This window comes from Saimiri boliviensis, chromosome 10, assembly GCF_048565385.1.
Source record: "Saimiri boliviensis isolate mSaiBol1 chromosome 10, mSaiBol1.pri, whole genome shotgun sequence".
Lineage (NCBI taxonomy): Eukaryota > Metazoa > Chordata > Mammalia > Primates > Cebidae > Saimiri > Saimiri boliviensis.
The window spans coordinates 63579869-63604784 of NC_133458.1; the positions used below are offsets into that span (position 1 = coordinate 63579869).

Below are 24916 nucleotides of genomic sequence, written 5' to 3' on the forward strand. Positions count from 1 at the left end.
GTACAGATTAGATAAATTTAGATCTATGCACCTATTCAAAATGTAGAGTAGTAATACTGGAAAATGCTCCAGATACAGTAAGTAAAAAAAAGATGTGACAGTATGATCTTAATATTGTGAAAACAGTAAAGATAGGCATGCTGATACATGGCTAGAAGCCATGCAGTCACACAGAAAGAATATGAATGGGTCAGGGAAAAAAGACCTCTGAAAACTGTGTCCTTGCTGCCTTAATAGTTGAATTATGCCAGAGACTTGTTTCTCACCCAGTTGTTTCTCAGTCTTTCACCCACCTAATAAAATTGTGGTGCTATATGTTCTGTAGCTTGCAAAGATTTCACATTATAAAGTGAGTATATGAAAATAGGGAATGTTTTGGTATCATGTGGACTCATCCCATGTTCCATTTTAGAATCACAGCTCCAAGCATCTAGGGTCAGCAAATGTTAGTTCCTGTGCTTCTCATGATTGCCACTAATAGCGTCTAAACTCTTCCATACTTGTACGAGTGTACTGTACTTGGAAATGGGTATACATCTGTTTATAGCATTAGCCCCCAAAACTGGGAACAAAGGTCACTTCATTCCTTGATTCTGGTTTTTAGAAGATATTCAACACTTAAATGCCCAGAAAAATCAGGACAATAAGTAGACTCAATTGATGGAAATACCACTCTGAGATAACCCATTGGATAAGAACTTTACATTAAAAAAAATAAAATTTAAAAAAAGAGAAAAAAAGGAACTTACATCAATACTAAAGGAAGAATAGCATGAATGACTCATTTCTTTAATTGAATTCTGTGTTAAATAACAGATCCAAGAGTTATTTCTTTATGCTTATCCCTTTTTGTCCTTCCAGTTTATAGTATATTAAATAAGGTCATCTTTTTCATTGGGAGCTTTAATGTGAGATTATATGGTAATAAAGATACAGTAACTCCATTATTAGAGTTTTGTACCACACTTAAGGTTGTGTGGTTTGTGTTCTTTTTTTTAAGCCACTGGAATGGTTTTTTTGCAGTTGACAACATGTACAAACCTGCAATTGTATAATTGTTTTGTTTGGTTTTTAAAATACTAAGTATAATAAAAGTATGTTTATGTTCAAGAAATACGATGCATTAAAGTCCTCTGTAAACATAATTCTCCGTGTATTTTCCTGCTTTGCTTCATGCATAAATAACAATGTAAATAGTCATAAATAAAACTGTCAACTTTCATGGCCCAGAAGTATATACAAGTTTTGGTGTTTGGGAGAAGGTGTTCTCTATGTTAATATAAATTAAAACATGCAGCATTTGTAGTGATTATTAATGAAGTTACATATCCCAAGTCCTTACTGTAGCCCAACCTGTTCTATCAATAGTAACCCTTACAGTGTACCTGGTAAATAGTGTATGCCACATGTTTAAAAAATCAAAATGATTAAAAGAATAATAAAAAGTGACTGGGTGTGGTGGCTCAGGCCTGTAATCCCAGCATTTTTGGAGGGCGAGGCAGGCAGATCACCTGAGGTCAGGAGTTTGAGACCAGCCCGGCCAACATGGTGAAACCCCCATCTCTACTAAAAGTACAAATATTAGATGAGTGTGGTGGCAGGTGCCTGTAATCTCTGCTACTCAGGAGGCCCAGACAGGAGAATCGCTTGAACCTGGGGGGCAGAGGTTGCAGTGAGCTGAGATCATGCCACTGGACTTAAGCCTGGGTGACAAGAGCAGGACACTGTCTCCAAAAAAAAAAAAATTCTAAAAAGTAATATAAATATTACTCAGTCTTATTAAAACCACTTTAGCTTTTCTGAAAAACAAAATCCTGCTAAGGAGTGAATCGTGTACCATTATTTAAATGACATCTAACAAAATCTGGATTTAAGGAACAGATCAAATACATTTTAGTCTTGCTAAAAAACACATTGAGATTGTTACAGGAACAGAATACTAAGTTTTCTAAAATTTGTTTGAGTCATCAATGAGTTAAAGCTTTAAGAGTTAAAAGAATTTTAGCAAGCAATAATTCTTGTTATAGAACATATGATTAGGTTTTAATGACCAAAAATAGTTATTTCTTAATAAAGCATTAAATAACTTGAAACGTACCACCTCTCTAGTGATTTATCAGATAACCACTCAAAATTTATTAGGCACACATTTAAATTACTTTCATATAATAAAAGTTAACTGGAATTTTGCATATTCACTATTTCATTTTATACATTATTTTTTAGGTCTCAGAAAACATGCTTCACCAATCTATAAAAGTGATCTGGTTCACACTGTTAACTGCCTGGCAACCTTTTAAAAACTATGTTAAACAGCAGATTACAAGAAATGTTTCCACTGTTCTTTTAAGATTCTGAGATGTATAATGAATCTGAATGAAAATTTACAAATGGTGGCCAAAGTCTTTTCAACTTTCAGCCCAGTGTAACAAATTCCATAGTTATGCATAAATCAAAATTACCGAAATTTATAATGAAAGTGTCAACAAGGCATATAACAACGTTTGTCAGATAGACACATGATAGACTATATAGAAAATTAAAGTTATCAAAGCTATAAATACAGTGTGCATAAATAACAGCAGTGCCAAAGCATTAGGGCTGTTAAAATTATATAAACACATCTGATAGTTCTTTCTGTAAGCCACTCCCCACTGATAAAGCTATGGATAAAACTAATTCCTTGCACAGCTTTCTAATAACTGATGATAAAGCTGAGTTAATTCCTTTTTTATAAAACTGTATACCAATAGGCAAAATGTCCATATCTAAGTATTCAAAATTCTTGAAATCTCAAGCAGATTGTCCATGGTCTTCCTAACTGCATTTGGATTTGCTGTTACCCTCAGATATTTTTTTCTTGAATTTACTAAGGTATCGGGCTATTTAAAGATACTCAGCAAATGATGGAAACATGCCAAAAGGTCACTTTAGTTAAAATGGCTGTTAAAATTGTGTTTATTTTTCTTCCATGCTGTCTTCTCATTTTTAGTTTAAAAATAGTACATATGGTATAACCCATTACAAAGAAAGGAAAATTGAAAAGCTGATGATGTGCAGTCGTGTTGCCTAATGACGGTTCTCAGAAATGCATTTTGTGTTATTTCTTGTGAGCATCATAAAAAATACAAACATGTACAGCATGTTACTGTACTGAATACAATACAATTTTAACACATGGCAAGTATTTGTGTATCTAAACATATCCAAATATAGAAATTTGCAGTAAAAATATGGTGGTATACTCTTACAGATTTACTATATATGCACTCCACTCTTGACTGAAATATTATATGGTACATGACTCTTCTGCTCCAAAAAGGACCAAAAACGTGATAGTAGAGTTGGCGATTTTCCTGATAAACCAAATGGGGAGGGATTCCAGAAGTTGTTAAGCATAGATTGAGGAATAATGAATTAGAATAAAGGCACTAAATTACTAAGCTTTTTACCCTACTATCACAATTTGATTTATTCACCAATATTTCTGTCCAACATCAGAATACATATGTATTCTTTGTAACAACTGTCTTGACTGCACTTGATCCTTTTGTTCTAATTTGAAAGCTAAACCTACTGAAAGGATTTGTAGTTTGTCTTTTCTTTCCTACTTCTAATTTTGTACATATTTCCGTAAGGCTTCTGCCGCTACCACTCCCACCAAACTACTTTTGTTAAAGGCACCAATTGTTCTCCATATTGCCAGATTACATAGTCATTTCTCAATCATCTTATCCTTAGCAGTTTTCAATACAGTTGGCTACTTAATGCTCATTGAAAAAACACTTGTGCTTCTTAGTTAACACCTCTTAGTTTTTCTCTTGCATCTCTAGCTGGTCCTTCTCATTCTTCTTTGCTTGACTTCCCACATGTAGTGGAGTGTTCTAGGGTGTCTTCTCTAACCTCTTTAAGAAATCTTTGAAGACAATGTGCATGCCACTAACTCACATTTATAGGTTTAACGCTGGCCTGTTGAACTCTAGTTTTTGTTTTTATCAGATTGACATCTTCATTTGGATACCTTATATTAGTATTAATAAAAATTACCTTTGAATTTTTAACCATGTAAATGTATTACACATTAAAAGTGAAACTAGGTCAATTTCTCAAATATTAATAAATGTACTGGCCATATTGCTCGGACTAAAGAGGAAAAGTAGTGAGTCAAGAACATGTTTAAGATGACAGGGGAATGGACTCAGTGGCTCATGCCTGTAATCCCAGCACTTTGGGAGGCCAAGGCAGGCGGATCACCTGAGGTCAGAAGTTTGAGACCAGCCTGGCAAACGTGGTGAAACCCTGTCTCTACTAAAAAATACCAAAAAGCCGGGTGGATGGCATGCACCTGTAGTCACAGCTACTTGGGAGGCTCAGGTAGAATAATTGCTTGAACCCCAGAGGCAGAGTGCAGTACACTGAGATGGTGGCACTGCACTCCAGCATGGGTGACAAGAGTGAGATCTGTCTCCAAAGCAAAAAAAAAAAAAGCTACTGTATCCCCAATACCTGCATGTAGTAGAGATGTAATGTATTTGGATATATTTGTTGATTGAACAAATAAGCTTGTTAATTTACAAAGTAGCATAGAACCATTCACTAATCCCTAAAAGGAGTTGCAGAACTTTAAAAAAGGAGCCAGGATTCTGGTTCTTTTTCCCAAAGTTTTGGATTAATTTGGGTCTTTAAACGATTTTCATTCAAATGCTAAACCTGTGACCATTTTGCACCTATCAAATAAGCTTCTGCTTTTGCTTTGAAGTTAAAAAAAAAAACAACTATTGGCAAGATTACCAAGAGTAGAGTTTAGATTTCAATGATTGGGATATAAATTTGTGCAACTTTTTGGGAAAATAAATTGCAGTATGATTGAAGAATTCTAAATTTTGTCATTTCCTTTGATCTAATGATTTTTATTTATTAATTTTCAAGGAAATAGAGTGTAAAAATATGTTTTTCAGTATGGTTTAGGAGATTAAAAATTGGGAACAACATAAATGTTCAGTAATAGGACAACTATTGAATGATGTCACATTTTTTATTGCAGCATAAATTTTATTTTTTTGTTGTTTTAATTTTTGAGACAGGTTGTTGCTGTCACTCAGACTGCAATCTTGATTTCCTGGGCTGCAGACATCCTCCTACTGTAGCCTCCTGAGTAGCTGAGATTACAGGCATAAACCACCACACAAGGCTAATTTTTTAGTTTTTTTGTGGAGACTAGATGTCACTCTCTCAGGCTGTTCTCAAACTCCTGAGCTCAAGCGATCATCCTTCCAAAGTGCTGGGATTACAAGCGTGAGCCACCACACCTGGTGCAGCATAAGTTTCAAGTAATAAAAACTTGTGTTAGGTGCCTCCCTTTGTTTCCTTCACACTTTTCAATCTGAGCAAATTCTAAAAAGCAGGATATAAAATTGCAAGATACACTGTAGTCACAGACACATACATTGGGGAATGAGATTGGAAGGAACTACACCAAAGAGTATGAAAAATCATTTTTTGGAAAGTTTATGGATGATTTTGACCTTTTTTTTTTTTTTAACTTTTTTACATTTCTTTTCCCCATCTTTTGCAACAGGTATTGCTAACAAGCCAGTCTTTTGAAAATTAATGGATTCAGAAATGATGACATGAAATATGAAATCTAATAGGTTATGAAGTTTCTCCAGCAGGATCTGTACCTTTTCCACTGAAAATGCAAAGAGGACCTAATTAGAATGCAGCAAAAATTAAAATTTTAATCCGTAGTTTTGCTGAAACATCCCCTTGAACCTCAAATACTGTTTTGTTTTGTTTTTTTCCTCTTTGGTTGGCCTTTGAGGATAAAGATGAGAAACTTATTGAAAGAAACTTTTGAAAACCATTTCATATTTTATAAAGTTTCACATTGCTTTCAAGAGCTTACTTGTAATTTGCTTTTTCTGGCCTAATTGTTTAAGGTTTCTTTTTTTTTCCCCACAGATTACTAGATAGGGTTGTTCACCTGTCATCTTAAAAGTGCTTTCTGAATGAATAGGGTATTACATAATTTTTAATGCTTTAAGATAAAACAATAATTATAAAGAAAAACTATAGTTACTAGTAATATTTATCATACTATATCAGTTGATATACACATCGTGTTACATAATGGTACCACGGTCTGTAGTTCATAGAACCACTAGCATAGCTGAACCTGTTTGTTTTGTTTTGTTTTGTTTTGCTTTTCCAGAGAATGTTTGCCTGATGAGAGCCACGTGGATTAAGAAACTACCTGTTAATATTTATTCATCATTTCTGTCCTTTCTTCATGGGGAAACACTTTTAGAGGCTAATTTCCCAAAGTTCTACTTAAAAAGGAATTCTAGTTTTGTCTTACTCTTCTAGTTGAGATAGCACAGAGGCTTGAGGCTAGACTGTCATCAGCATACTTCTGTCCTACTCGTTTTTTCTTATTAAGTCTTACTGTGTGTAATGCTGTTACTTTTTCAGAGCATTGCAGAGATAGGAACATGGGGGAGAAACAATCTGGATAACATGAAAGTGATGCTGCTGGCTAAGGGAAGGCACCTTGATTCTGTGGGAAGGGCTGTAGCTGATCCATCTGTTGTCTAGGTAAGTCTGTCTTTGTTGCAAAGACCTCACATGATTTGCAAATCTATCAAAACTAGATCATGATTTCCATTTACCTTTATTTTGTGAATGGCATAATTACCATCGTAAAATGAATAATGTCCTTTTCAAATAGTAATTTGTATAGTAAAATTTTAATGAATTATTGGATCTTCCCCATGTAATTGTTAATATAGTCAGGTTAATATATTTTTTATGCCAAGGAAAATGCATTCACTTCAATGGTAAATATATGGACTAACATCTTGTGTATAGGAACAGAGAGAACAAGGCATGTTGGCACACACCTGTACCCAGCTACTTGGGTGACTAAGACAGGAATATCACTTGAACGCAGGTTCTGCACTCCAGCCTGGGCAACAATGCAAGACCCCTTCTCTAAAACAAAAGTTTAATAAACATTGAGAAATTATATCAGGGTTTCTGTCCTCTGAGTTATTTAGTTGGTAAAACGTGTGGATAAAACCAAAAGTGAGTATTGAGGCAAGAACGTCCTTAAACCTTACAAGGTGTTTCAGGCCATTGATTACAGTTCCATACCTCCCCCTGCCTGCCCACCAGTGATGAGGTATTATATTCTGAGACTGATTATTCTGTCTGTCTGAACAAGAGGAAAATAATATTTGTGTAAAATAGCAGGTAAGGATACTTTGAACAATGCAAGTACCTGTTTAAAAAGAAGGCCTAACTCATCTCTTAAAATTGCAGTTTGGTCAATGATGGATATATGCACTTGTTCAATATTAAGAACACAGCAAGAATTATTTAGTGTTCCTACTTTTCAGATAATAGAGCTTAAATACCTGTAAAAATGTTTTGGAAAAATAATTATTAAATCAAGGTAAAATTTTTGATGAATCCAAGTTAAGTACCTGCAAAGCTGTTCATAAAGACACAATCAAAAAGTGGTGAGAGTTTTGTCGATACGACAGTCTTTTGGATGTTGCAAAAATCTTTCTTAAAGTATTATAAATGTTGTAGGTTTTTAAAATTTATCAGAGCCATCAGATTCTTACAGATTATCTTACTCTAAATAATGGGTATAAATTTATGAAAGGCAGTTTTTGAAATCTGAACTCTCATTGCAATTTTACATGAAGAACACTATAGGCAGATACCCAAATAAATGTGTGTGGTATTTCAGGGGATATTAAGGGGAATACTTCATATTCACATCTATGAATAATTTTTGAAATCCTAATCTGGAGTCTGTTCTTGCACAGATTTGAGTATGAGCACAGTGGAAGAGGATTCTGACACAGTAACAGTAGAAACTGTGAACTCTGTGACTTTGACTCAGGACACAGAAGGGAACCTCATTCTTCACTGCCCTCAGAATGGTAGGAGAACTTGCTGATAATATAATTCTGACTCTTTGCAAAATTTCTGAATTCCATGTCACTTTTGACCCCTATTGCCCAAATGAGTATAGGCTACACAGTAGAAAATGAGATTATCTCTTTCAGTTGAAAGTGTTAGCCTTTGTCAATCTTGTTGCTATATTGTAAATAAGATCTGTTGAGCTCCCAGAGATAATGAGGGAATAACTATAATATATACCTCTTTTTTTAATACTAATTGGTGCCAGCAGTATATTTAATACAGGCGTCCCCAAACTTTTTACACAGAGGGCCAGTTCACTGTCCCTCAGACTGTTGGAGGGCCACCATATACTGTGCTCCTCTCACTGACCACCAGTGAAAGAGGTGCCCCTTACCGAATTGCGGCCGGTGGCAGTGGGGAGGGGCCGGATAAATGGCCTCAGGGGCTGCCCGCGGGCTGTTGTTTGGGGACGCCTGATTTAATACATTCAAAAATGTCAAATTAGCCCTCAATGCAAATAGATTCTTTTGTTAGAACCCATGTTAAAGAATTGTACACAGTCATTTGAATATGACTTAACCTGATGATCTCCAATGAATTAAGATTCAGTAGCCTTCCAGCTGATAACTTTGTTGTTACTCCTCTGCTTGCTGTTTATTTATGCCATTTACTTATTGTGCTTTTACGTTCATCTTTACTCAGTCTTGGTTCTGTCTCCTCTTTTCACTCTACTCATAATTCATAGGTTATTTAATTCAAACTTATGATTTTAACTAGCACCTACCTATAAAGATGACTCAGACTCTGTCTTTATACAGATTTCTCTGTGCTTCTCATAGGCACCTTAAGTTTCATATGTCCCAAACAATCCTTCCTTGTACTTACTTCCTAAACCTAGTTCTCTTTTTTTCCTTTCTCTGTGAATTTCATTACTTAGTATGCAGATCATGAATGTGGTTGCGAATAAATCATTTCTCTCATCACCTGCATAATTTCATTTGAAGACTTGTTGATAGTATTATGTTTTTAAAATCTATTGCATCCTCTCTGTTTCAAGCCCTCCTTTGTTAGTTTAGATTCTCATTTCTCATCCAGGTACTCTAATAGCCTTTTAACCATTCTCCTACCTATAATTCATCTCTCAAGCTGCTGATGAAGTTATTCATGATATGTTATTAGCATAAAGCTTCCCGAGGTTTTTAGAATATAGTACAGATTCTTTAATTTGGCCAATAGGTCTCCAGTCATTTCTGCTTTCCTCATAGTCTCACCTCCTGCCATATTTCATATACCTGTGTACCAGCAGATCACATTTTCCGAACATACCTTAAGCTTCTCATACCTCCGTGCCACTGCACATATTGCTTCTACTGCCAAGAGACAGCAGTTTTTCCTGGGCTTCCCTTCTCTTTTAAGTTTAAGACACCTTTTACAGGAAACCTTCAGAAGTTGAATACTCCAATAGGCATAGAAAGGCAGGATCCTTTTGAATCCTATTTGCACAACTAGGTTTAGTTAAATGAGCAAATTGGTAAGAAGATTGTTTTAATGGATAAGAAAATTGTTGTAGACTCATTATTAGAGATTTTGTTTTTCCTCATTGGTTTGAATTTTTTGAGATTTTTGTTTGTTTTCTTCCATTAGAAGCGGATGAAATAGACTCAGAAGATAGTATTGAACCTCCACATAAAAGACTTTGTTTGTCCTCTGAGGATGATCAGAGTATTGATGATTCTACTCCTTGCATATCAGTTGTTGCACTTCCACGTAAGTCACTATGTATTAAGAACACAGAATTCCCTTTTGAAATCCAAATTTAGCTTGTAAGACTTCCAATTGGCTTTTCTAGATAGACTTGGAATCATTGCTTTTTTCTTCATTTAGTGAAAACACCTCCTTTTAACTAACAATGAATACAATGTGCCAGGCATATCGTTAAATGCTTTTACATATATTGCCTACTGTAATCTTCCCAGCCTTTTTTTTTCAGTTGCCCCACAAGGAGCCTTTTTAGACTTTTTTTTCCCTGATTGAACTCTTCCTTCATGAAAAGTACAATATATCCTCAAAAATATCCTGCATTTCCTAATGTACTGTCTGTATGTCCTTGCTTTTGTTCATAAAGATAATAAAATTTGTTGTCACATGCATTTCTCCCCATCCCAAGAACTGTATTTGCCCTCATAGAGGAAGCATGCTTTATAAGAGATACTAACATTATTATTTATATTTTATAAGTCAGGAAACTGAGACACAGAAAATTATAATAACTTGGCTAAGAGCCATTCTAGGCATTTTGGTTCCTGTAGTACATACTCTTAACCCCAATGCCATATTGCCTATTCAGTATGCAATATGATAACATGAAAGTTAGATAGAACCCTAATTAGTTTATTCTTGCTGAGAAAGTTTTTAATGTGTTTCTATTCCAAGATCATTTAAAGTAGACTGGATTCTATAGGAGGTATAATATCTCAAGTGTAATACTGTTGGCACAAGACAGCATACCAACTGCAACATTACATTGTATTTCTGATTTGCTTAGCCAAGAGTCTGGAGTGTTGAGGAAGATTCTGGAGTAGATGCCTTAATCCATGGCAGTGGGCATGGAGCACATGGTGTTGGTGGCACTCTTAGCACAAAGGAGGGTTTTGCCATATCTGAGAACTTTGATTTTACACTGAACATCAGGCAAAATCACATCTTCATCTTTTGAAAAAGGAAGACTAGGTTTTGAGCATGGAAAATCGTATCTTAACAAGTAGATATGTACTCTGAATTTGCTTGCTAAATTAAACAGAAAAGAAACTTAGTTTACTGTTAGACTTTATTGAAAAACAGTGTTAATATTACTTCCAGTTGTGGCATAACCAAGCATAACGTATTTATAATTAAATATTCTTTCTTTCTAATGATGATTCCTGTGTTTTCTTAAATCTTTCCTAATTTGACTTATTACATTGTAATTCAATTCTAAAACTTAACTGGCCTTTCTGTACAGCTGTAATCCTAAGTATTTTCTAAAGTAGAATTTTTAAGTGGCTATTTTGATACAAATTGACTTTAACCAATTCATTTGGTTAAAGTGGAATGCCTTGTTCATGATTATATGTTCAAACTATACTTGGTATTTTGTTTTATTTTATGGTGTGACCAAATCCTTCAGGGCACTGTTCACTTAGCTTCAGATACTAGAGATAGGTTGACATGAAAGCACATGAGCTGCTTTATGACGGGTCATAGCATCATCACATATGGAAGACACACTGGAGCATAATATTTAGCAATAAGACTGATACAGTTTATCTGTCTGGATCATAACAATCCTCACAACATCAGCCTAACTCATATTAATCATTCTAACTCACTAACCACTTCTTTTTGTAGTGATCTGCCACTACATTTATCTAAATCCCTATTTGTAGTTATTTCTATATGGTGATTACAGTATTCATCTAGGTGATTCTTTCAGTACCTTAACCACTTATTCCTTTTGTTCTCCATTTATTACTGCCTTTACCACTCTTACCTATTTCTGGAGTTTATTTGTGATCTATTTCAGACTTGCTTTTCTACCACTACTTCTATCTTTCCAGCTCACTTCTTGTAGTACTCTTGAACTCCTGAAGTCTTTTGCCTCACTGGGACCTGTTGATCCTATTACTTTTTCATTGTTCCTTCTCTGTTTGTATCTTTTCTTTCCTTTTTACCCTGTTTCACTTTTATGGTTAATCATTATAATCACTATAATCACTGTCTTGCATTCACCAAGTCCTTTGTTCTTCTCTTACTTCACTGTTTGGTGAAATCATAACTGTCTAAATCTGTCTTTGCCTATTTATGTCTGTGCCAGTGCAGCTAATTGAAAAGGATTAGAGAAAACTGGCACAAGCAGGCTGACTATTCTCACTTTAATTCCTGATCATTAACCTGAAGTGGGCTCCTAATGCTGCCCACCAGTAACACCAGTTTTCTAGTGTTTTTTTTTTCCCACTCTGAGATGACTGTTTCATAGCTCCTGAAACTTTTGAATACCTCTTCCACCTTTTTACTCTGAGCTAGTAACCCTACTTCCTCTTCACTAAGAAAATTGAAGTAACCAGAAAATAATTTCTACAAATTGCCACGACCACAATTATATACCCGCCTGCATCTATGTTCATGTATTTGTTATCCTTCCATTTACTAGGTCACATCCCCTTTACCTACTCAAGGACATTGTTCCAATAATTATTTTGTCTCTTGTGTATCACCAGTTTTTCGTATATTAAATCATTCTTATTGGTATTGCAAACGTACTGTTACTTTTTCTTTAAAATAAAAAGTTCCTGGTCAATCCCAGCACTTCGGGAGGCCAAGGCAGGCACTTTGCTTGAGCCCAGGAATTTGAAACCAGCCTGGGCAACATGACAAAATTCTGTCTCTACGATAAATACAAATTAGCTGATGCAATGGTGCACACCTGTATTCTCAGCTACTAGGGAGGCTAAGGTGGGAGAAACTCTAGAGCCTGAGAGGTTGAGGCTACAGTGAGCTGTGAGTATGTCATGGCATTCCAGCTTGGGCAACAGAACAAGATCCTGTCAAAATAAATAAATAAATAAAAAGTCCCTTTAGCTCACCTTTGGTCCTTATTCAATTTTTCTCCTTGTCTTTAGAGCAGATTACCTTGAAAATTACCTATATTTGCCTTCATTTCCTTTCCTCCATTTTTCCTTAAACTTAATACAGTCAAGCTTTCACCCCTTAACTAAACTCTTTTTCTCAGCTCTCCAAAGACCTTCTTGTTGCCAAATTCAGTGGCCACTTTTTTAGTCTTTGCCTTTCTTGATCTGTCAAAAACTTTTGACAATATTTATTATTCCTCCTCCCTGAAACATTTTCACTTGACTTTTAGGAAACATTCCTCTGGTTTTCTATTTTTCTGTCCATTTCTTCTTAGTCTCTAATGCTGACTTTTCCATGTCACCAGAACCTCTAAATGTGGAGCACCCCAGGACTAAGTCCTCAGACTGCTTCTTTGTTTTCTTTACTCACTTTTTAGGTGATCTCACCTTGAGATTTTAAATACTATCTGGTGTTAACTGCCATATTTATTCCAGACCAGACTTCTCACTTTCTAAATATATAGTAGTTGTCTCAAACTAATGTGTTTAAAGTAGAGATTCTATAACTTCCTAAATCCTTAAATTTGCTTCTTTTACAATCTTCTTCAACTAATTAGTAGCAAGTGTATTCCAGTAGTTTTGATTTAAAAAAAAAAAAATTAATGTTACCCTTCAGTCTTCAGTCTCTTCTATCTCTTGTTCGTCTACAAATCATATTGGCTCTACCATCCAAAGTACATTCACAATTTGAACTCTCAGTTGCCTTCACCCTAGTCCAAGCCACTGATAGATCTTGATTGCATTTGCTTCTTAACTGATCTCACTCCAACTCTTGCTGCCCTTCAGACTGTTTTTCTTATAGCAGCCAGAGTGAGCCTGTTACAATAAAAGATTACTTTATTCAAAATCTTCCAGTCATTTCCCACCTAAGAGTTAAAGCCAAAACCTTTTGGCTTAGAAGGCCTAATCTCCTGCGTGTTCTTGTTTAGTCTGTTTTAGCTACACTGGCTTCCTTGCTATTCCCATGAACACTCCAAGCATGCCCCATCTCAGAGCCTTTGCACTTGGCTCTCCTTGAAAAGGTCTTCCTTAAGACACCTACAAAACTATCTTCCATCCTCAGTTTGTTCTCACTTTTCCTAGATCCTATATAAAATTTCAAATACTGTTCTCCATCCCAACACATTCTCTTTCCTGTTCTATTTTTTCTCACTGCTTATCACCATCCAACATAGTATCTTGTCATTTTGTGTCTTTCCCCACTAGAATATAGGCTCCAAGAAGAAAGGATTTTTGTTTCTCCAGCACCTAGAGCAATACCTACTATGAATTAGCTGCACATTAAGTATTATTAAGCAAATGAATATATACATGTGAAGATGTATTAACAAGGAGTGTGTTAGGAAATTAGGTGATTGTGTTTTTTCCCCATAGATATTTTTAGAATAATCAGAATTTGCAATTATTATTTTGGAGATGAACTGTTCCTTTTCTTGAAGTTTCAGAAAATGATCAGAGCTTTGAGGTGACCATGACCGCGACCACGGAGGTGGCAGATGATGAGGTTACTGAGGGGACTGTGACACAGATCCAGGTATAGTAAATCTTTTAACTGGCCTCGGGAGGATGATCCTTTATACATTGCTTAGGTGATAAAATGATGAGAAACCTCAGCCTCCCAAGTAGCAAGGACTACAGGAACATGCCACTGTGTCCAGCTTTGGCCCTTATTACAAAACAAATTATAAAGTTGTTTTGTTTTGATTACTGCCAAAGAGTTAGTGAGTTATAATTTAATATTTGGCCTCTTGGTTTGTTATCACCATTTTAGTGAACAAAAAACTTTTCATAATTTCTAATATTTGTTTAATAAGATTAACTATAGACACAAAATGGACAAGATGTGAGTTGAAAGTCAGCATGGTTTAAAAGTTCAGAAATAGTGTTTCTGACCATATCTTTGCTATAAACCAGTTGCAGCTATTTGGCGTAGTTTGGCAGTTAATATACTGTGTCTCATTCCACTAATGAGACTAGCTTGGAAAATAATTAGAAACTATTGTAAGTCTCTATATATAGCACTTTGCGGTTGTAAGAGGTCTTCAGTCAGCTGAATATTTTAGATTTATAAGCCTTATATATATTATAGACATGAAATCCTGCAACCAACTCATAAAAGCTTCATTTTAAAAGCAACAGCATACTACATAAAGCTGAGTAAACTTAATAGATGCATAAAGTAGTAAAATATAGGAATACTGTAAAGCTTATTAATATTTATATAACAAGTATAGATAGGTATATAAATACCCTTCAAGGTACTTAAGTCTCCTGCTGTACTCCCTGAACTCACTTGTTATTGACAGTGTTGATACCTACTGCCAAATAATTATTTGCTCATTTGTTGGCTATTTAAATGTTTAAATAGCCATGTTTAAAGACACTACAGTACTTACATGATCATTGTAACTCTTCATAGGGAAAATTTGAGCCATAAGTCATTAAGTGTTTACCCCAAAATAGTGGTTAATTAGCATCACATACTTATTTCTAAGGTTCATGGAATGGGCTCTGCTATGTAGACATACTGTGAGGAGTGGTGATTTGATTCTTATATCCAACTGGTTAATTTAAGAGATGATCATTTAAGAGAATTTCCTACATTATAGTTCTTAAAAGTGAATATGTATCAAGGTCTTTTGATAGCTCTCTGTTATACTGTTTACTGATGTATAACTCCAGGATCAAATCTTGCAGGAATTCACTCAAGGTGGTGGAAAAAATATTAAAGGAAAAACAGTAGAGAAAGTTACAGAATATAGTCTCAAACTCTTTTAGAAAGCTGAAAGTTTTTTCACAGTTTTAGTAGAAGTTTCAGCTGGAGGCAGCCTAAATCCCCTTTACATTTAGTTAATAAGTAAAGCAAATAGCTAAAGTATATGGAATTTACCTAAATAACTTGTTTACTTGTGTGGTCTTGAAAACTAACCTTTGAGCCAGATGGTCCTCTCAGGAGAAGGTTCACCAAAGAAATTACCCTCTAATGGTATTTGCTTTAAGCATTATAACCTGTGCTTTAGCCTTCATTCTAGTGGTGTTGACTTGGGCTTTGCCAATTAAACTTTGCTAAATAAATGCAAATCTCATTGGCTGAGGAAGACTGGCAGCAAAGTATCTGTAAAGAGGCTGGGGATCCTCCGCCAAACTGTTGAAGCATAACATCTGTGTGTCAAGTGTACTTTATTTATCCATCGCTGAGTCAAGGTCTGCAGGACAGACTCCCGATAGTGGCACCCAAAAATGGGGTGACCCCAACAAATCTTATAAAATTGTAATCTTCAGAATATAAAAAGCCTTAGACACATCTAGTCTGTCTCAATTCTTAGCTTTATAAAGGTCTCTCTTGATTTAAAAAAAAAAAAAAAACTTTTCACACTTGTTCCAGTAATTTCCAGCTTTTTGCCCATGGTTTCAAAAACACTTTTAAAAAAACACTGTATGTATTACCACCAGATATAAAAATAAAGTAGGCAACATTAGAGATGCGGCTTTTCTTCTAATTGTACCTTGGTTGTCCCCTGACAGCTTATCTCTTTCCAAGAGAGATGGGTTTCAATTTCTTGTCATATTAGAAGTTCAGTTTCTGCTTATTCAAGTAGTATTAGTCCAGTCCTTCTTGGGATTTACCTTCAGCCAGTGACATTGCTTAGTTTTTTTTAGCCTAGAGACTGAATTAGGTTGAGTGGTCTCTAAACATGTGACTCTTCCCTTCTTCTGCCCATGACAGGCTATTACCTGATATGGTAGCACTGTTTTTGCCAGATCTTCCTCATATACTTTCTATTTCTCTTCAGGCCATTCAGGCCAGGGTCAAGAAGGCAGCTCCCTACTGACCAGCAGATTTTGTAACTGAAAATGTAGCTGGTGGTAGTTGCACAGAAAACTTAGCTGCTTTAAGAATAAGTAATACCATGCAGTTCTTTGAGAGGAAGGTACGTTAATTAGGCTCTAGAGGTTGGCAAAAACAAAATTGTCAGAAAACAATATGCAGACCATGATTTTGCAATAATGACTTATGATTTAGCCTGTTAATCTTTTAAGTTAAGCAAAAGATTACATCATTGGTGATTTAGGCAGCAAGCTTATCTCTGAGGGTGTTAACAAATCATAACACTCAACCCTAGCACTTACATTTTCCTATCTAGAACAGATAGCTGTATATTATTGAGCTTATTTACATATGTAAATATGTAAATTTTCCTGAATATTCTATGTTGATTTAAATACTTAATGGACTCTTGGCCCATTTTATACATAGTACATTTACTTGCTTAAATGAAGGTCGTATTATGTTAATGCATATAATTTTGTTTTCATACTGCTATAATAAAAACAGCAAGCAATTTTTTTTGTAGATTGAGTATATTGAATATATTTTTACTATATCTAAACCAAGTGAATTCCATATTACTGTATTAAAACTTTATAATGCCTAGCATTATCAAGATGAATCAGGTTGGGCATTAAATCAAGCTGCCCCCTTTTTTTTTTCACTTTTCCCTTTTCAAGATTTTGCAGAATGAGCAACTAGATGAAATATCTCCTCTGGGTAATGAGGAAGTTTCAGCAGTTAGCCAAGCATGGTTTACAACTAAAGAAGATAAGGATTCTCTGACTAATAAAGGTAAGGTATACTGTGAATTTTAGTGCCCAGTGGGAAAAAATGGAGATAGAGAGGGCTTATAGTCAGTGAGATTCTGAATTGGACCTTTGTCATTGGGATTGAGCAATTAAAGTAGTTGAGCTTTTCTAACTGAAATAAATTTGACCCCGAATGACTTTGAATTAAGGTTATGAAACTACCATTTGTTTTTCAGTAATTATTTTTGTCCTTCTGATTTGAAGTAAATTTTGTCTTGTTAATTTTTGAACAAATGAGTATGGTGTCATCTAAGACAATACAGTTATTGCTTATGGGTGTAGGAAGTCAAGGCTTTTCAAGGGTCTGCCAACTTTGGTCTGATAAGTGGGTTAGAGGCTCAAGGTAACATAGTGTTCATAGTCCTAGCTATGCTCAGGCATAGCTGGGGAAGCTGCTACAAAAAAAGTGAGGGTTGTATCTATGCCACTCTGAAGGACAAAAAGGAAGCAGAAAAACGTAAATCATTTTCAACCACTGTGTAGTAAATACTCATTAAGAATACAGTATTCACTTGGTATTCAATATTTACCTTGCCCTAGAGTCTTTTGTATATGTTCTTCGGCGCATACAATTTTCATTGGAGAAATTTTTCAAAAAGTTTTGAGCATGATTTGGCCTTTCTTATTTTTATACATCTCTTTTTAGCAGTTTTGTACTGCTGAAAGGCTGAGAGATAATAGTTTTAAAATCTTTAATTACCACTGTCTTTTAGTAGGGTCAAATAAATGTATTCTAGCTTAAAAACCGGAGGTTACAAAAGCAAGTTTACCTAGAGACCTTTTAGATTTCAGAGGAATGAGAAATGAAATTAGCTACATTTTATCCCCAAATATAGTTTAATCACAAAGGAAATCTGTTGTTTTCTTTCAAGGAGTAACATTTTTTATAACATTGCTTGTTTTCTTTTAAAGGACATAAATGGAAGCAGGGGATGTGGTCCAAAGAAGAAATTGATATTTTGATGAACAATATTGAACGCTATCTGAAGGTATCTCACAACAAATTTTTATGTTTCAATAATTTGTTTATTGCCAATTGCAGAAATTGACACAGCATATTGTATGTACTTATTAGGAGCTTTTTACTTATTTTGTAATGGAAGATTGGGTAACATAGCTGAATAATTGTAAAACATGTTATAGTATAATAATATTTTGGTTATTATAGTATAATAATATTTTGAATTCTCACTTTAAAATAGCGTTGCTACTTTAGTTACCACCCTTAAGTTTAGATAAAATCCTAATAGCCTCTCAACATTTTAAAGCCTTATCTTTTCAAGAAGCCTATGGAGTTTAATTCATGTTGTTTAAAGCTTAAGTTAAGCATCTTTGTTTTGTTTTGTTTTTGCTTTTGAGATAGAGTCTTGCTCTGTTTCCCAGGCTGGAGTACAGTGGCACAGTCTTGGCTCAGTACAACTCTTGTCTCTCGGGTTCCAGCTATTCTTTTGCGTCAGCCTCCCGAGCAGCTGGGATTACAGGCATGCACCACCACGCCCAGCTAATTTTTATATTTTTAGTAGAGACGGGGGTTTCACCATGTTGACCAGGCTGGTCTCAAGCTCCTGACCTCAGGTGATCCGCCCATCTCAGCCTCCCAAAGTGTTGGGATTACAGCGGTAAGCCACCATGACTGGCTAAAGTATGCATCGAATGAATTTTTGATGTCATACCAGCCCTTCCCTTTTAAAAAAATAAAAATTTAGTTTATTTTCTTATTCAGGTTTATTTCTCGTTAGCTTAGTACGCTTCATTAACATCCTTCGAACACAGTAGTTTTTAAGTATTGGATTGCATTAAGGCATGGATTGCTTTAACATACAGTTTTTGCCTTTAAAGTCAGTGATCCATTTGGGCAGGCTGGAAACAGGTGAGGAATGATACAAAGCTTTGTATCATGTGAGTGGTACATGTGAGTTCTGTGCAAGTTTACAAAAAGAGTTTTTAGAGCAGTTATGGAAATTTTGGAAGAGCAAGGATTTGAGCTGTCTTAAAAGGGTGGAACTTGGGCTAGAGCAGAACCGGAGCGAACCACATGAATGCATGCTGAAGTAGCAAAAAATCAAAGATCAAAACCAACACACATTAACCCCTTTACCTTGAACTAAGTAAGTAGCCTCTGGAAAACTAGGCTTTGAAGTCCATGCTGAAGAATTAGAACTTTATCCTATAGGAAATGAGAAGCTATTAAAGGGTTTAAGAAAAGCTAGTAGTTTAGTTGAGTAAGAAATTGGTGGGGTAGATCTGTATTCTCAAGGAAATCTTTCCAGGGACTTGCTGATGATCTCTGTAATGGAGTTAGATTCAAATAGTGTTATGTCTGAAATGTAGACCATTAACACATTTAAGGAAGGATGTTATACCTTCTCCTGTCATTTGAATAATCGATTGCTTACTATTTTCCACGCTACACTAATGTAGAAATACAATGCTGCCTAGAAGGTGCACATTTTGAAGTTTAATTTTAACTGCAACCTTCCCAAGCTAACCTTTGTGAAATGCAGAATTTTAAAACTTTAATTCTTCACTAATGAGATTTTTCCACCACGTTTGTTGTTTTAAGAGAAACAAATACAGTGGCCTTTGAAAGTGAATCCAGAAGTGTGTTTAAGTTGTCCACTAGTCACATATGGTTTAGTTATACCTGGAAAATGCTGTTAGTTTAGATAAAGCAGTAACCAGTGCCAAGGAACGGTGAACTCCGGGAATTAAGCTGGTTTCTTATATAGGGGATTGAAGTAGATAATCTCCAAGGACCCTTCCAATTTAGTGATTAATGAGCAGAAGGGAGTAGGAGACCTTTTAGAGCACTGAAGTAGACCAACTGAGAGTGGCAAAGGACTTAATCTACAGTGGTAGAAATAGAATTGGTAGGGAAAGGGCAGGTAACCAAGTAGTCTGTAAGGATGCCTGGTGACTAAATGTTGGGAAAGAAGGAAAAGGCATTGGAGCGACTTAAGAGTTTCTATTTTAGGTGACTGGGAGAATGATGATTAGATTGGCAGAAATAGGAAATGTCTAAGAAATTATCTTGGAAAAAGATAATTTGTTCAGTTTTTATTTTTGACCATAGGTTTTATGTGGTGCTCTTCTAAGAATTCTGTAGAACCAGTTTTAAACTTCAGAGAATTCCAATTAGTTTGATGTCATAAGTTTTATCTTTGGGTTAAAAAGATAAATGAGAGTAACTCCACAAGAAAAAGGGCAAGGAGTGTGGAGGTAGTAGAATCTTTTCTCTCACTATATGGTCATCCTGCAACACAGTGTTCCTTGCATGTAGTAGCTCAGTGAATATTTAAGTTAAATCATTTGCAAAACTGGAAATGCATAAGTGAAATAATTTTAGAAAACATTCTAAAATTTAGAAGTTTTTTGCTGTGAAGTTTCATACCTTCAGAAGTGTATAAAATGCATACACTGATTTCACCTGTTTTTGAAATTTATATAAAGAGATTCATTCTCTGGATATTCTGTAACTTCTTTTGCTCAATATTATGATTTTAATATCCTTACCCTTTTATTTAGATGGATTTCATTGTACAAATGTACAAGTTACCCATTTCTCAGTTAATGGTCATTAGGGTTTTTTTTTTTTTAGTTTTTTGCTATTCATTTGTACAAATTTAGTGGGTGTTAATTATGGTTTTAATTTGTTTATCTCATAACATTTTGATATGCTTATTAGCTTTTTGTGTTCTTCTTTGAAATTCCCGTTTGTGTCTTTCACCAGTTTTTCTGTGGAGTTACCTGTTTTGTTTGTTTAACTTAGACTTTCTTAATGTATGCTGGGTGTTAATGGTTTACTGGTCATTTGTATTACAGATACCTTGTCCCAATTTAGTGGCCTGTCTTTTCTTTCTCTTTAGGTGTCATTTGATGAGAAAAGATTGTTAGTTGCAATATCAAATGTATTATCTTTTTTGTCTGTTTTGCATGCTTCCTTGTTTAAGAAATCCTTCCCTGCCTCAAGGGCATGAAGACATTCTCACATTACTTTGTAAAAGTTTTCTAATTCTGCATTTCATTGCTGTAGGTGTCAGATATAATTTGAATTGTGTCTCTTTCTGTATAGATGTCTAATTCCTAATTTACAGTGTCTATTCTGTCCTAAATCACTCTGCCACAAATTTGTTTTTAGGTTTTCTAATTTGTTTTCAGGTTCTGTTTGTTGATTACCTGTACCAGTACAGCACTGTTTTGAGAAGTCCCAGTATCCAGTGTGCCCAGTCTCTCTATAAATGTCTTGGCTGTTCTTGGCCCTTTGTTGTTCTGTTATGAATTTAGAATCAGCTTGCAGAGAGTGAAATACTCAAATGGAGTTTTTATTGGATGGTGTTGAATTTGTACATCAATTTGGGGGGAATTAATATCTTCATAGTATGTCATCTTTCTGTTGAGGAACATGGTATAACTCTTCATTTTAGTTCCTCTTCAATGTCAAGTTTTATATTTTCCTTCTTAAAGGACATAGATAACTTGCCTCAGTTCTGATGCTCTAAATTTTGATGCTGTGTGGGAAGTTTTAAAAATATTACTTAAACTTTGTATGGAAATGCAAATAACTGCATATTGATTTTGTATCTAGCAACCTTGCTAAAATTAGTTATTTTTTAAATCACATAATTTTTCTTCATAGATTTTTGGGTTTCTACATATCTATTACAAATGATTCTTTTTTTCCAGTCTTTACATTTTTGCTTTTAAAAATATGATTGTCAGTGAATTCTAATTTGCTAAGACTTTATCATACATACATGAATATTGAATTTTATGAATGGTTTTCCCACATCTGTTGAGATTTTACGTTTTTTCCATAAATCTGCTGATGTGATTAATTACATTAATTTTTCCTGAAATTAACACAAATTTGTATTCCCGGGATAAACTTTTTTACATAGACATATTAATGTTTTTTACATTGTTGGGTTCAGTGTGCTAAAATATTATTAGGAAATCTATGTTAATGAATGAGTTTGACCTGAAAATTCTTTGCTGAAACTGTCGTTTTCTGGTTTCACTATTAAGATTATCCTAGCCTGATAAAATAAGCAAAGAAATGTACCCACTTTTTTCTTTTCTTTTTTTTTCTTTTTTTTTTTTTTTTTTTTTTTGCGAACTTTTGAATAGTTTAAGAACAAGATTATGTGTCTGTTTGGTAGTATTTACCTATAATGTCATCCATGTCATGTGGGCCTAGTGTTTTTATTGTGGGAAGATGATTTAATAACTGATGAGATTTTCTTGATGGTCTGTAGCTATTCAATTTTCTATCTCTTCTAGAGTCATTTTTGGTAAGTTGAGGTCTTCTAGGAATGTATTCGTTTTGCCAAAATTCAAATTTATTACCATAAAATTGTCTATATTATTATTTTGTTATTGGTCTAATCTCTGCAGCCTCTCTACTTAGGCACCATTTTTCCATTTCTTGTATTGTGTCTTTTTTTTTTTTAATTTTGACAGAACTTTAATCATTAATAAAAAGATTTTGTTAATCTTAACGGATATTTTTAAAGAACCAATTTCTAGATTTGTTTATCCTTTCTGTGCTTTGATTCTGGATTCCATTGATTTTGCTCTTGTGATTTTCTTCGTTATACTTTCTTTAGATCTATTTTTAATTTTTTATAATTTCAAAAGGAGTTGATGGAAATTGAATTTATTGAATTTGATAGTTTATTCTTGGAACAAATTAAGTGTCACATATCTTGCAACATCTTAAAACTTCACATTTGATTTATTAATGATTTAGTGATATATTCTTTTTCTAAATGCCATTGATGACCTTTAACATTAGAACAAATTTTAAAAGCATAGTATATCTATATGCATTTTCTCAGAAATCCCTAAATCAAAGAAATGTAACCCATTTAGGCACGCGGAATAAAAGATGCTACAGAAATCATCTTTGAGATGTCAAAAGACGAAAGAAAAGATTTCTACAGGACTATAGCATGGGGTCTGAACCGGCCTTTGTTTGCAGTTTATAGAAGAGTGCTTCGCATGTATGATGACAGAAACCATGTGGGAAAGTATGAAAACTTGTAATGCTGCATGTTTTCATGTAATTAGGGGAGATACTTGAGGAACTGTTCATTTTTTAAAAAGTAGAATTATGGTCAAGGTATTAATTCAAGACAGCCATGAATTATTGTTAATATTTTTATCCTCCAGGTCCATGTTGTGAATATGGTAAAACCTTATTATTAAAGCCTCTTTTAGAAATTAGGTTGTAATTCACTTTATATAGGTTAGATTTAAGACTTGGCTGACTGAAGATGTCAAAGTCTGCTTTGTAGTAAATAACATAAAAAGCACAATACTGGTTAAAGATTTAAGAAGTTTGAAAATAACTTGAAATTTATTGGTAACATTTTTCCTATTTGTTTTTAGAATACAACATTCCTAGGTCAGTGGCCTTTTTTCTTTTTTTCTCTTTTTTAAATAAAACCAGAATGGAAAAGAATGACATTTCTGGAAACAATGCATGGATTTCTGTATTTATGGGAAGGCACCATTAAGATTTTTCAATGCAATGATTATATATTGTTACTGACATTATTTTTAATTTCTGTTTGGAAATTTTAGGTGGCAGTAATATGGCTTATTAGATACTACTGAGCTATTAGTGCAGCTTTTTCTCTAGCTCTTCAGCAGCCTGCTAATGAAAGTACATTTGAAAGCTGAAGGGGATTAAATTATGTTTTTATGACAATGGACAAGGAGAAATAATTTTTAAATGGAGCATAAAGGAGTTGTTAACTATTCATAAACCTTCCATGCATTACAGATGGTTACACAGTGATCAGACTTTCATAATTATTAAATGGACATTTTTAAAAAGAACATTGCATTGGCTGTATTGAGTACTTGCCTGCTCAACTAAGGAGCAAGAGTATGTGAAATGTCCATACCTTTTTTATTTTTTGGGGGGGGTAGTGGTTATGATTTGAGAGTGCCAAAACCTAAATTTCAATAAAGGAAGTATTAGGTAGCATGGGAACAGATGTATGTTTTAAATGTTGATTTTTTTTCCTAGAGAAAATTACAAGTCTGTCTTTATTATAACTAAAAATATTTACTGTTTAAAAAAAATAAAAATAGAAACATTTATTTTTCAACTTTTTTCTTTTTTTTTTTTTACTAAAGGAGTAAGTTGTTGCCCAGGCTGGAGTGCAGTGGCATGATTTGGCTCACTGCAACCTCTGCCTCCCAAGTTCAAGCTATTCTGCTGTTTCAGCCACCCTAGTAGCTGGGATTATAGGCACCCGCCACCACGCCCAGCTAATTTTTGTATTTTTGATAGATATGGGGTTTCATCATGTTGGCCAGGCTGATCTCGAACTCCTTGTCTCAAGTGATCCGCCTGTCTTGGCCTCCTAAAGTGCTGGGATTAGAGGCATGGGCCACTGCGCCCAGCCTATTCTCAACTTTTATGAATCCACTTAAAATGGGTTACTTTGAAACTATTATCATATGCTAAGTAACTTAACATTCAGCTCCCTAAATGAAATTCTGACTTTTATTAAGGTTTTTAGTATTTGTTGTTTTAACTGATTTTTTAAAAATTTCTCTGAATTTCTAGATATACACCTGAAGAAATTGAGAAGCTCAAGGAGTAAGTTTTAAAGTTTTTCATTAATTCTGATTGTTGTTTTTTTGTGTCTTATGTCCTT

At 34.5% G+C, this 24916-nt stretch overlaps 1 protein-coding gene across 6 annotated transcripts in view; it reads left to right on the plus strand.

Annotated features, from left to right (window-relative positions):
• Positions 1-24916, plus strand: part of DMTF1 (cyclin D binding myb like transcription factor 1) — a 43456-nt gene that overhangs the window by 4553 nt on the left and 13987 nt on the right. For 5 of the 6 annotated variants that reach the window (XM_010344958.3, XM_003921158.4, XM_074379353.1 and 2 more), the window contains 8 exons: positions 6472-6594; positions 7836-7952; positions 9580-9702; positions 14042-14136; positions 17112-17226; positions 18156-18232; positions 23115-23272; positions 24826-24858. In XM_010344958.3, the coding sequence (XP_010343260.1) occupies positions 7844-7952; positions 9580-9702; positions 14042-14136; positions 17112-17226; positions 18156-18232; positions 23115-23272; positions 24826-24858 (710 nt within the window). In that variant the 5' untranslated portion in view covers positions 6472-6594; positions 7836-7843. The remainder of the gene's footprint in view (positions 1-6471; positions 6595-7835; positions 7953-9579; positions 9703-14041; positions 14137-17111; positions 17227-18155; positions 18233-23114; positions 23273-24825; positions 24859-24916) is intronic. The other variant, XM_010344987.3, reaches the window with a different exon arrangement.